The sequence below is a fragment of the Talpa europaea genome, assembly GCF_964194135.1.
Source record: "Talpa europaea genome assembly, chromosome: 2".
Taxonomy (NCBI): Eukaryota; Metazoa; Chordata; class Mammalia; order Eulipotyphla; family Talpidae; genus Talpa; species Talpa europaea.
This window is the reverse complement of record NC_140068.1, coordinates 149,406,954-149,419,175: the sequence shown is the minus strand read 5'-3', so window position 1 is coordinate 149,419,175 and position 12,222 is coordinate 149,406,954. Positions and strand designations below refer to the sequence as shown.

The following is a 12,222-nucleotide window of genomic DNA, read 5'->3' as shown; positions in this document are numbered from 1 at the left end:
GGTTTAATAGCTAGCATGGAAATAAGGAGACATGAGTTTGGTTCAAGTGTGAACTCAGGGGCACACGCCATTTCCATTTTCTCCTCTTATTTTCTCAGTTGAAACAGGAAACATTCTTTTTTTTTTTTTTTAGATTTTTTTTTTATAGAGGCATGTTTTTATTTATTTGTTGTTTGTTTGTTTGTTTGTTTGTTTTTTTGTTTATACAAGCACTGGGTACAGTCAGAAGTGCGGGAGGATGAGAGAATTCACCAGAGCCAGAGCGGGGAGCAGAGCAGGCAGAAGGACCGAAGTACACTGCTGAGGGGAGCAGCGGGCGGCAGGAGGGGTCTGCGCGCCATGCGGGACCCTCCTCCAGTGGCCGGGGAGCAGCCGGGGATCGAACCGGCGCTGCAGAGGCCGCGGGCAGCTTCGCAACCCAGCGCTCAACCGCTGCGCCACCGGGGAGGCCCCAGGAAACATTCTTAGTTTCGGTGCTGGTGTGGTAGGACACTTAGCCACAGGCTAGTCGTGTTTCTCTTGCCTGTATTTTTGCAAGTCATGGCACCCCCAAAATTGCCCAAACCTTGGCATGGGTCATGCAACTAGTCGTCAATTCCATCTCCAGATATACTGACCTATTCTGGTCTTTGGCCTGTAAAAGCAACTATAGCAGAAGGAGGATTTAAAGGAACAACCCTAAGTTAAGTCTGGACTTTTCCTCCTTCACTCCTGCTTTCCAGACTCTGGTAGTACTTATAGGCCCCAGCTTCTTCATCTTAACCACTTCATTTTACTAAGTAAAAGACAGTGCATATTCTGATGGTGGGAGTATAAACTGGTCCAACCACTATGGAGAGCTGTGTGGAGATTTCTGGACCTACTAAACATAGAGCTTCCATAGGATCCAGCGATTCCACTCCTAGGTATTTACCCAAAGGACACAGAAACATCAATTCCAAAGAACACCTGCACCCCTATGTTGATAGCAGCACTGTTTACAATAGCTAAGCTTTGGAAACAACCCAAATGCCCAAAAATAGATGACTGGATCAAGAAGATGTAGTCCATATACACCATGGGATATTACTCAGCATTCAAAAAAGATAAACACATGCAATTTGCAGCAACATGGATGGCGCTGGAAGGGATCATGCTCAGCGAAATAAGCCAGAAAGAAAAAGAAAAATACCGGATGGTCTCACTCATAGCAGGAATCTAGAAAACTTAAATAAGGGACCAGGGAAAAGAATAACTATAAGAAAGAAAATATCAAAATCAACAAACAACTATGAACCAGAGACACTCTATGGGGGGTGAGGGGTGGGGAAAGGAGGGCTTGGGGTAAAAATAAGGGGGTTGTAATTGTATGGGGAATAAATATAAAAATAAAATTTAAATTAAAAAAAGACAGTGCATATTGTGTTTATTGATATTTTGAGAACACACACAACTTTTCAACATAGATGCTTCTCTGGCAAATAACTCGGCTGTCTGCCCCGCCCCCCGACCCCTTGCTTTATTCCTTTGGTTGTTGTAAGGCTAATGTCAATGTGGTGGTAATGCTGGTTCAGATGCTGTGATCACAGTTAATAATGGCATAGAAGGGGCTACCTCACTTGTCAATGCTTCTCAATCACAGATGCTAGATGCATTCAGTGAGCATAATGGTATTAATGTTTATTTATAGTCCCTGAATATATATTGAGGAGCTTAGGAAAAAAGACAGGGGTGGGGTGGGAGGATGTACTGAGGTTTCTGCAGATAGGTGTATATTCAGGGACTATCTATCTATCTATCTATCTATCTATCTATCTATATATATATATATTCAGGGACTATACTATGAGTATAAAATATGCCACTTATTGGTGTATTCTGAATTCCCTGTGTATACTCTACTGTAGGTGGAGTGAAGTTAAAGTGGAGATTATCAGCAGAGTAGCAACTGGGTATTTTTATCATGTGCCCCTCAGGATCATTTTTAATAGAAGAAAAGTGATTATAGGTAATTTGTAGCTCTTTATTATTATTGTTTTGATATTATTGTTCTTGTTCTATTAAAATATAACTGAATTTATTCACTATTTGAATTTAATTAATTTTTTAATTAATTTTTCTCTTTGGAAAGAATTTTTAGGATGAGGAGGAGGAGGAACAGTCATTTTTCATGCTTGAATAGGAGAGAGAAATTTCTTTTTAACACATAAATTAGCACAAATTAAAAAAAAGTCAAAATACCTTTTAATCAAGTTAAGGATTTTTTTTTTTAGCATTTGATCTAAGGGAAGAGGTCTCTTGGTAGTTGATGCTATTTGAAGGCCTTTGTTTCTTACTACTTGAATATGGATCTGGCTAGTTATGGATTAGAACCAAATGAAAGAATATGTATTGGTAGTTCATACCGATTAAAATAAAGGAAATTAAATTAAAATAAAGAAACACTTTTTAAAGAAATAATAGAATTTTAATTAACAAGTACAGAATGAAGGAAGGAAATAGATGGTTAGGCAATACAACATTAATAATTATTGTAGGCAAGAATTATCAATAGAGGCAAGACTTCCTGGTGCCCTAGGGATTAAGTCTCAGTGCTGTCACCTCTGTGGCCTGAATTTGATTCCTGGCCAGGGAGCCTAACCCACATATGGCACAGCAGACCTCTCCTTTCTCGCCTGCTGCTCCCCTTAGCAGTGGATTTCAGTAAATCTGCCTGTTCTTCCCATTTTGTCTCTGATGAATCCTCTCATCCCTCATCCACCGCACCTCTGGCCTATACCCAGTTCTTCTATGCAAAAATAAATATATCTTTTTTTTAAAAAAAGAATTATCAATAGATTCAAAGATGAATGGGCAAAGGGTATGATGAGAAACAGGATACTTGGTGAATCTCAAAACATCTCCCTTCAATATTTTTGTTGATTACAAAGGATGAGACATCTTGCGGACACCACCTTCACTAAGTTAACAAGTTATCATCACCAGTAATGATAACAAGTTATCATCACCAGTTAACAAGTTATCATCACCAGCAAGTTATCATCACCTTCACTAAGTTAACAAGTTATCATCACCAGTAATAACAAGTTATCATCACCAGTAATAACAAGTTATCATCACCAGTATCATCACAAGTTATCATCACCAGTAAGTTAACCAGTTATCATCACCACCTTCACTAAGTTAACAAGTTATCATCACCAGTACATGTCCTCATGTACCTCCCGATGGCCCAGTATCACTTCTATGATTTTCTTGCCTCAAATGCTCAACCTCAATGTAATCATGAGAAAGGCTCAGACAAGCTGAAATTGGAGAACTTTGTACAAAATAACTTACCTGGACTCTTCCAGTATGTCAAGGTCATGAAAGCAAAGACAACGAGGAACTCCACAGAGTAAATGCATGGTGGGATCCTGAACTGGACCTTGGGCTGAAAAAAAGAAAGACATTAGTGGGATAGTTTGTGAATTTTTTTTAATTTAATTTTTTAAATTTTTGCATAGAAGAACTGGGGTGTAGGCCAGAGGTGCAGGGGGGTGAGAGGATTCACCAGAGACAGAGTGGGGAGAAGAACAGGTGAATTTGAATTTTCTGAAATACACTGCTGAGGGGAGCAGCAGATGAGACAGGAGAGGTCTGCTGTGCCGTATGTGGTTAGTTCTCTGGCCGGGGGATCGAACTCATGCCGTAGTGGTAATAGCCCTAAGTCCTGACCCCTGGCCACCAGGGAGGCCCAGTTTTGGAAATTTGAAGAAAGCCTGCAAAAGTTTATTACTGTGTATCAGTGTGAATTTCATTATTTTATTAATTAACTACTATTATCTAAGGTGTTAACATTACATAATGTTAACTGGGAGAATGGCAGTTAAGAACTACTATTTTTGCAACTTTTTATATGTCTAAAATTACTTCAAATCAAAATGTTAGAAAGTGATGTCCTGGTATGATTTTATATGTTTAGGAATTCCTTTGTTAGCAGGAAGAGGATAGTTGTATATCAGAAGATTCCTCTTTATAATCACTCATACTATTCACTAGGATTTTCAGTCTCGCATTCATTGTCAGAATTCTTGTGACTATTGTCCCTAAAAAAAGGAAGTATCCCTTTACCTGTCATCTGGTGACATCCTAACACATTTATTTCAATATTAGGATTGTAAAATAACAGTAGCAACTGAGCTTCAAATGGCAATGGAAATGGGAAGTTAGTGCTTTGGGTCATTTTTTTTTTTTTTTTTTGATTGTGCCCAGCTTTCTCTCAACTGGAGCTAAAAGTAAAATAGAAACATTTCAGAGGATTAGTTCTAATTTGTGAAATCCAAGAAATGATGAAATTTAAGGAATAAATTTTTAAAATTTTACCTGTGTGCTTTCTGAGTAATTTATTTTTTTATTTAATATATTTTATTTTATATAATTCTTACATCAGTTTTCATTTTTGCACAATGCATGCATTTTCATTTTGGTTGTACTCCCCATACAATTCCTACCTCCCTTATTTTGACCCTAATCTCTCTTCCCCTCCTGCCCCTCCATAGTGTATCTCTGGTTTATAGTTGCTTGTTGATTTTGATTTTTTCTTTATTATAAATAGTCTTTTTCCTGGTCCCTTATTTAGGTTTTCTAAATTCCTGCTATGAGTGAGACCATCCAGTATTTTTCTTTTTCTTTTTGGCTTATTTCGCTGAGCATGATCCCTTCCAGCGTCATCCATGTTGCTGCAAATGGCATGTGTTTATCTTTTTTGAATGCTGAGTAATATTCCATGGTATATATGTACCACATCTTCTTGATCCAGTCATCTATTTTTGGGCATTTGGGCTGTTTCCAAAGCTTAGCTATTGTAAACAGTGCTGCTATCAACATAGGGGTGCAGATGCTCTTTGGAATTGATGTTTCTGTGTCCTTTGGGTAAATACCTAGAAGTGGAATTGCTGGATCATATGGAAGCTCTATGAGTAATTTAAATTCATTGAAAGCAACTTCTGTATGTCCTTCCTTATTTGAATCTCCAGTTTCCAGTGAGTGTTTTCCCAGAAAAGACTGTAAAGGATGATATATGGAGAAGGATGCAAGGCTGAGTAGCTAGAAATTATCTTTATTCCAAAAGGATAAAGTAGAGTGAGAAAGGAAACATTTTGTGATTACTGCATTTCTGTAAAAAAAAAATGGGTTTATCTTATTAACGCTCAATTTTATACAAACCTTTGATCCATAATATAGTAAATAAGAGAGTCATAGCAGAGTAAGAAATGAAAAAAAAGACATCAGAGGCTTCTATTGGCAGTACTATGTACTCTGATAAAATTTATCTTATTAATGTAAATTGAAACACTCATCTCTACTGTTGTTGACCTATTACTTTCACTTTCTCATTAGCATTTCATCATTATCCGACATACAGTCTCCAGTTTGCTTTGTCTACCATAACCTATATTTGACTTAGCTGTTATATAAATTGGTTAACATTGAAAAAAAAAATGTTTAGGGGTTGACTTTGAAGGTTTCAAATAAGGTCTTTATTAGTCCCAAAGCTATTTTAAATGGAGGTGGGTGTTACAGGAGTGTCCTATAGAATCAAATACCTCAAATAGCTGGGGAGGTTTTAAGAATAGATTTATAGCATGCTACTGAGACCAGATGTTGTCATCCCAGGAATCAAGGTAGTAATAGATTATTTGCCCTCCACCTACTGTGAAGCAGTAACAAAGTCAGGAATTGAGTTTAATGCCTAATTCCTTAATCCCTTACCTCTACCTTCTGTCTCCAAATTTGCATTTTTATTGGGACACCTTTGTCTTCCAGGAAAGACAAGTGAATATAACAGATGAGACAAAGCTGGCTTTCAGTATAGTAAAAGTCTCACCTACTTTAAAAAAATTATGATAAAATACCCACAACATAAAGTTAAGCACAATTTTTTACAGTGATTATGAAGGAGTCTTTATTTAAGGTGCCAGATGAAAATGCAACATTTTGCTCCCAGATGGAGAAAAAGATCATCATATTAAATTAAATTCATGTTTTACCAAACTTGACTTGGAATGGACTGTTTTATGATCTTTCCCCTGCATTTTAGCTAACTTAGTTTAATTCATTTGAAAATAAACACTGGATTTTTTTGGTGGGGGGGGGAATTTGATTTTGAATACCTTTTAAAATGTGGTATAATTTTTGTACCATTTTTGCTGCATTATTTTAGTTTGGTTTTCTCAAAGCAAACCTCTCCGTTAGTTGCCACAACATCTACTGAAACACATTTTATACTAAATTCATGTAATGCTTTAGTGTTAGAATTGGCGAGGCTAATACTGTGTGTCCTGTATCAATTTTCTGGAGGCCTGGGACCCTAATATCACTTCCTTTAATTTTCTCAGTTATAAATCTTTTAAGCAATGTCAGTATACTGACGTGTTGACGTCAATGGAGTTATTATTTTTAGAATGCCAGTTTAAGACCAGTTTTTCCTGCATCTGTCTTTGAAATGCAATTTAAAAATGATTAATCTGAAATGTCATTTGGTTAGATATGAATCACTGTTTTTTCACCCGTAAGACTTTGGATCCAGTTGCCATCTGAAATGGAAAAAGGAGGTGAACCACAGAAAATATCTTAAGTTTTTCTTTTCTAGCTATGGGTGGCAAGGCATGATAATCAAGGGCCCTAGGAGGTGATTTTTGTCAGAAGACATGATTTATCCATTGCTTAGAGGGTACTCTTCCGTAGGTGACCTAGACGTTTTCCTAATTCCCAAACCACTATTTGCCTGACCCTGGTTTTTAAGGATACTAGAGCTAGAACTATAATCTTTAAAAAATTTCTTAAAGTAATACAGGAGAAGGGGGCCTCCCTGGTGGCACAAGGGTTTAAGATGCAACCTATGAAGCTATCCACAGCCATGGCAGCACGAGTTCAATCCCCAGTCGGCCAGGGAGCTACCCACATGGCGCAGCAGACCTCTCCTGATTTGCCCGCTGCTCCCCTCAGCAGTGTATTTCAGTAGATCTGCCTGTTCTGTTCCCCACTCTGTCTCTCACCCGCCACATCTCTGGCCTGTACCCTAGTTCTTGTATGCATAAATAACTCTTTAAAAGAAAGTAATACAGGAGAAAATAGAAAGGAGCATCTTTCCTATAGGTATGCAAATAATTTGGGAAGTACCAACACAGGTTGTGTGGATGCTAATGTAAGAATGGAAGGGGCTCCGTGCATGCTGTAGCAGGTAATAGGCATGATTTGGGAATTATAAGTGTTACTACATGAACAGGGTGGAGAAAAAGAAGTTTGCAAACAACTGGTATAGAGAAGACATAACCCAACAAGAAGCAGAGTACTGGGGTGTCTATGATGACTAAAATCTCATCTTTCTATTGTCTTTGATTTCAGATTGCCTGTTTGGTGCCTGTGGATCAGTTTCAGCTTTATCAGCGGTTAAAATTTGAACGAGGTATGCACTCGCCTTTTTATCTTGATGGTGAATAGAGTTTTACAGGTGTCATCTTTACAGAAACCTGCATGGACTGTTAAGGCAGTTGTGGGCTGTTAAGGAAGCCACACAGAAAGGGGAGAAGAGTAACTGTAACCTGAGACTTGAACTTTCTCAACTGCAGCCAGAAAAAAATGCAGACTAGCAGGAAGTAGAAGTTTGCTTATCTTGGTCTGCATTTTTAATTTGACTTGTGATAGAAGTTCTACAAAAGTTGGGTAGTTTCATAAAAACAGCATTACCAATAAAGCGACCTTCAAAATTAATATTTTTTAAAGATTTATTTATTTATGCATATAAGAACTGGGGTACAGGCCATAGATGGGGGGGGTGAAAGGATTCACCAGAGACAGAGTGGGGAACAGAACAGGCAAATCTGCTAAAATAAACTGCTGAGGGGAGCAGCGGGCGAGACAGGAGAGGTCTGCTGCGCCATGTGGGTAGCTCCCTGACCAGGGATTGAACTCGTGCTGCAGCAGGTGCGGTAGCTTCATAGGTTGCATCTTAACACCTTGTGCCACCTGGGAGGCCCTCAAAATGAATCTCAACACCACTTTCCCCACTCCTGAAGATCACTTTAAAACATTAATCAGTGCAAGCAGTTTTTACTGCTCCTCATAATATGCATCATCTTTTCTTTTGATCCCACTTTTGTAACTATAGTGATGGCTGAGTGTATTATCTTCATGTGATTTACTATGTATCAGACTAATTTTCTTTCTGATTTTGGATGAGGTGATTTATCTAGCTTTCAGTACTTACACTTTGAAGGCAGTATTTCTACTGCCTTTTTTCTGTAGTAATTTTTTCACCCCTCTCGATACTGATCTTTCTGAGGAGTCATTTCTCTCTTGTCACACTGTAATATGTTCTTGAACTAGATGGTTTATTTTTCTGTATCTGAGAAGTAGGAGAAAGATTGTTCCTTAGAAAGCATCGGACTGATGTGGTATCACTGAGTTTATAAAATAAGCTAGCATAAGCATAGATTTCTGATTGCTAACTTTTTAATCTGGATTAATACAGTCTAGAGTTAAGGGGAAGGGAAAAAGCAAACATTTAACAACCAGTATCAATAAGTTTGGTAAACACAATTACCTTTGTCGCATTTAAATTTTGTAAGGGCAGGACTGGTCACGGTGCAGGTTTTCTGATCCCATGCAGACCGGGTAAAGGAGGAGTCAGGGTCCTCAGTGGCTTTTGCAGGTCTTTAATTTAGATTTACCAGGCACATGGCAGGTAGGGGTGCTGGGGGGCCGGGAGGCTGGGGGGCCGGGAGGCTGGCAGGCCTCCCAGCCCCCAGCAAGTCTTCACTCTATCTGAGCTCTCTGGAGTTCGTTCTGCTGCTTCTCGGCTTCTCTTTCGGCTTCAGCTTCGGCTGCTACTGCTTCTGCTGCTGCTGGCGTCCCCATGACGCCGCCCTTAAAAGCACAGTCTTAGCTCAGCTGAATCCCATCTTCCTATGCCCACACCCTATTCCAGGTGCCCGCCATCAGGCATGCATTCAGGACAAGGATCCATCATCTATCCTGATGGTGGAAGGGCAGAAAAGCCTGACATTTACCCTACAAATTTGCAACAGGGGCCTCTCTGGTGGCGCAGTGGGTTGAGCGCCGCACTGTGCAGCTGTCCACAGCCTTTGTGGCGCGGGTTCAATTCCTGCCCAGCCCGGGAGGAACCCACATGGCATGGCAGACCTCTCCTGCCTCGCCCACTGCTCTCAGCAGTGTCTTCAGCATGTCTGCCTGTTCTTTCCAATTTTAGTATATGTGCTGCCGAAGCAAACACAGCATGTCTGCCTGTTCTGCTCCCCGCTCTGTCTCTGGTGAATTCTCTCACCCTCCCGTACCTCTGACCTGTACCTGAGTTCTTGTATAAATAAATAAAAAAATCTTAAAAAAAAAATTTGCAAAAGCCCTCACAGGTAATCCTTACATAAAGAAGGAAAGCCATGTAGAGCATGAATACAAAATGAGTAGGAACAATTTAGCCATTTACAGAATTGCATTTGCAACCTAGGACCAAGATCTGGCTCAGTTCATAAGCTTACTTTTTTCAGTAAACCCAAAGCAAATTAACCTCTTGTGAGCATATTTAAAATTTTAAGACTGATATGTTAAGGTGGAACTGACTGAAAGATTTTTAGACTAGATTACTTGTATTTCATATGACTGATAAATATATGCTGTGTAGGAAGATGCAGATAGAAGGCTAGGAAATAAAATGTTGTACCTGGACTCAGAAACAGCAGAGTCAGATTAATTTTAGGTTTAATGGCAGATGCATCTTTCCTGTGTTGATTCTTAGTTAATGAGAGAAATTCAATGACAGGATAGTATATGACCTCTCCATAATCTCTGTGGGCTGATTAGGTTTATTATAATTATCAGGAGCTGCTTTATTGATGTCATAATGTTGTCAAACATCTGTGCCTTACTCCCCCATTTTATCTGAATACCCTTTCACTATCAAAATAAATTATTATTGGACATAAACATTCCAAGTGTTCACCCCAAGGATGAATGTGCCATGATTTGGGGGCTCTTATTTGAAGAAAGTCAAAGGAGTTAGGTTGACTTCTGGAATGAAGAGAGCTGTCAATCTCACCAGCCCTACTCAGTAACCAGGGGTTTAGCCCATTTATAGAGCTGTCTTGTCCTGGATATTACTCTTCATGTTTATTTATTCCTTCTTCATTGTTTATATTTTATTATTCAATTCAGCAGTTTTTACTACTATAAAATATTGAAGTTAAATACTTAAATCTGGTTCAACCTTCATTTTATAAACAGTAAATCAAGGGCAAGACATTTTGATCTTAAGTGACTAAGGAGGGCAATTTCTAATCACATAATTCATCTCTGTCATCTGTTATAAAAAATTATTGTTGGAAGTAAAAGTTTATGTTAATACAGTGCTACATAGTGGAGTTTACTTGATTGGGATAACCTTTGTCTGAATTGTATACCTCATTTTTAGGTAATAGACTTCAAATCCACCTCAAACTTAAGATACACCAACTTGGTGAATTTGAGGCCTAGTCCAGGAACATAATTTTATGTGGAACTGTTAAGAAGCAGATCTTTTTTTTTTTTTTTTAAGATTTATTTATTTTTGTACAAGAACCGGGGTACAGGCCAGATGCACGGGAGGGTGAGAGGATTCATCAGAGCCAGAGTAGGGAACTGAACAGGCAGACTGACAAAACACATTGCTGAGGGGAGCAGCAGGCGAGACAGGAGAGGTCTGCCGCGCCATGTGGGATTCTCACCAGCCGGCCGGGGATTGAACCCGCGCTGCAGAGGCTGCAGACAGCTTCACAGAGTAGTGCTTAACTGCCTGCGCCATCAGGGAGGCCCAAGAAGCAGATCTTGAGATTCATTAAATACTAATGTTATGAGTGGATTAAAGCAACCAACTGGCAGAAAATAAACTCATTGACTGGACTCTGAGATAGAATTGTAGAGATTGTTGTTGTCTGAAAAAATGTAGAATCATTGTGGCAACTCTGTGTCTTATTTATAAAATTTACATAAATAACCAAAAAACATAGATCAGAAAAACACAGCAAAAATAATTCTTAGACTTAGTGAAAAGTAGATTGGTTACCAGTGGGAATGGTGGGGAGGGAGCAGGCGGTAGAGGAAAAAAGAGTGGGCAGGACTTTGGTGGGTGAATGAAGCACTTGCACACATGAAGGGGCACAAATTTAACCCCAAAGTTATCCAGACATGTAAATGCTGATGGATTAAGAAGAAAGAAAAGAGAAAAATTAATGTTTTTTCTAATTCTTGCTGCTTACTAATCTTTTCTCAGTTTGTCATCCAGTGTTTTAATTCTCCCCTGTTTTATGTCACAGATATGATTAGTTTGCCTTAATTGACTTTGCTGTCATCTAAGTCTTTGTGAGGGAGAAATCTTTTGCATAGTATTGGACCCAAATCATCACTGTTTACACAAAGCAGAGAAATGCCATTTGGCATTGATTGGTTATTCTATGAATCCACTTTCCATCCATCTGTAACTTTTCCATTGGCTGCCCCAGTGTTTGTGGCTTTTTCTTTCTGTGTCAGCCTGCCAATGTTAACAAAGAAAAGGGAATACCACGCTTGGCTTGTGTTAGTGATTATTGCTTTTCTTTCTACTGGTTCTCAAAGCCCATGCCTGATGATTAATGTTAGACTTTTGCTGGTTTTCTAGAATCTACTGGTTCATTTGAAAATTGGGTTAAGATGATCCATCTTTGGTCCTTAAGCGCATTTCCTACTTTCTTGTGGCCCACATTTTACTTGCAATAACTGTAAGTGTCTTGGTAGGTTCATGTGCTTGTACTTGGATATTTGTGTTATTCATAATCACAGTGCTTAGAAACTGTTATAATTGGTTGAAGTGCCATCCGCGTGCCAAGTGTTTTCCTCCATAAAAAGTGAAGCAAAATAGGAATGTGTTGTCCTGTTGTCTGTGAACCCTACTGCACTCAGCCTCCTTGTTGAAAATTTTGAGTTTTGACAGGGATGGCACAATTCCTCGAAGTTCATCCATCCCTCTTAAATTGTTCTTGAAGAAATTCTCCCAATCTGTCTTTGTATTTGATTGGATTATTAAGGTTTTAATCTCACCAGAGCTCCTGTGTAGATATTTGGTTTCTTTTAGTGGCTTTTTTTGTTTGTTTGTTTTGTTTAGACTGGGTGATACTTCATGATCTTGTTGTCACTTCAGTTTTATTTTTTAACACTTCCCATCTCTTATTAGTC

At 38.8% G+C, this 12,222-nt stretch overlaps 1 protein-coding gene across 1 annotated transcript in view; it reads left to right on the top strand.

Moving 5' to 3' along the window:
- RNF144B (ring finger protein 144B) overlaps positions 1 to 12,222 on the top strand; it is a gene marked incomplete at both ends in the record, with an annotated part of 56,070 nt that overhangs the window by 32,721 nt on the left and 11,127 nt on the right. The window contains one exon of the mRNA XM_084259619.1: positions 7,369 to 7,429. Coding sequence (XP_084115745.1) covers positions 7,369 to 7,429 — 61 coding nt within the window. The remainder of the gene's footprint in view (positions 1 to 7,368; positions 7,430 to 12,222) is intronic.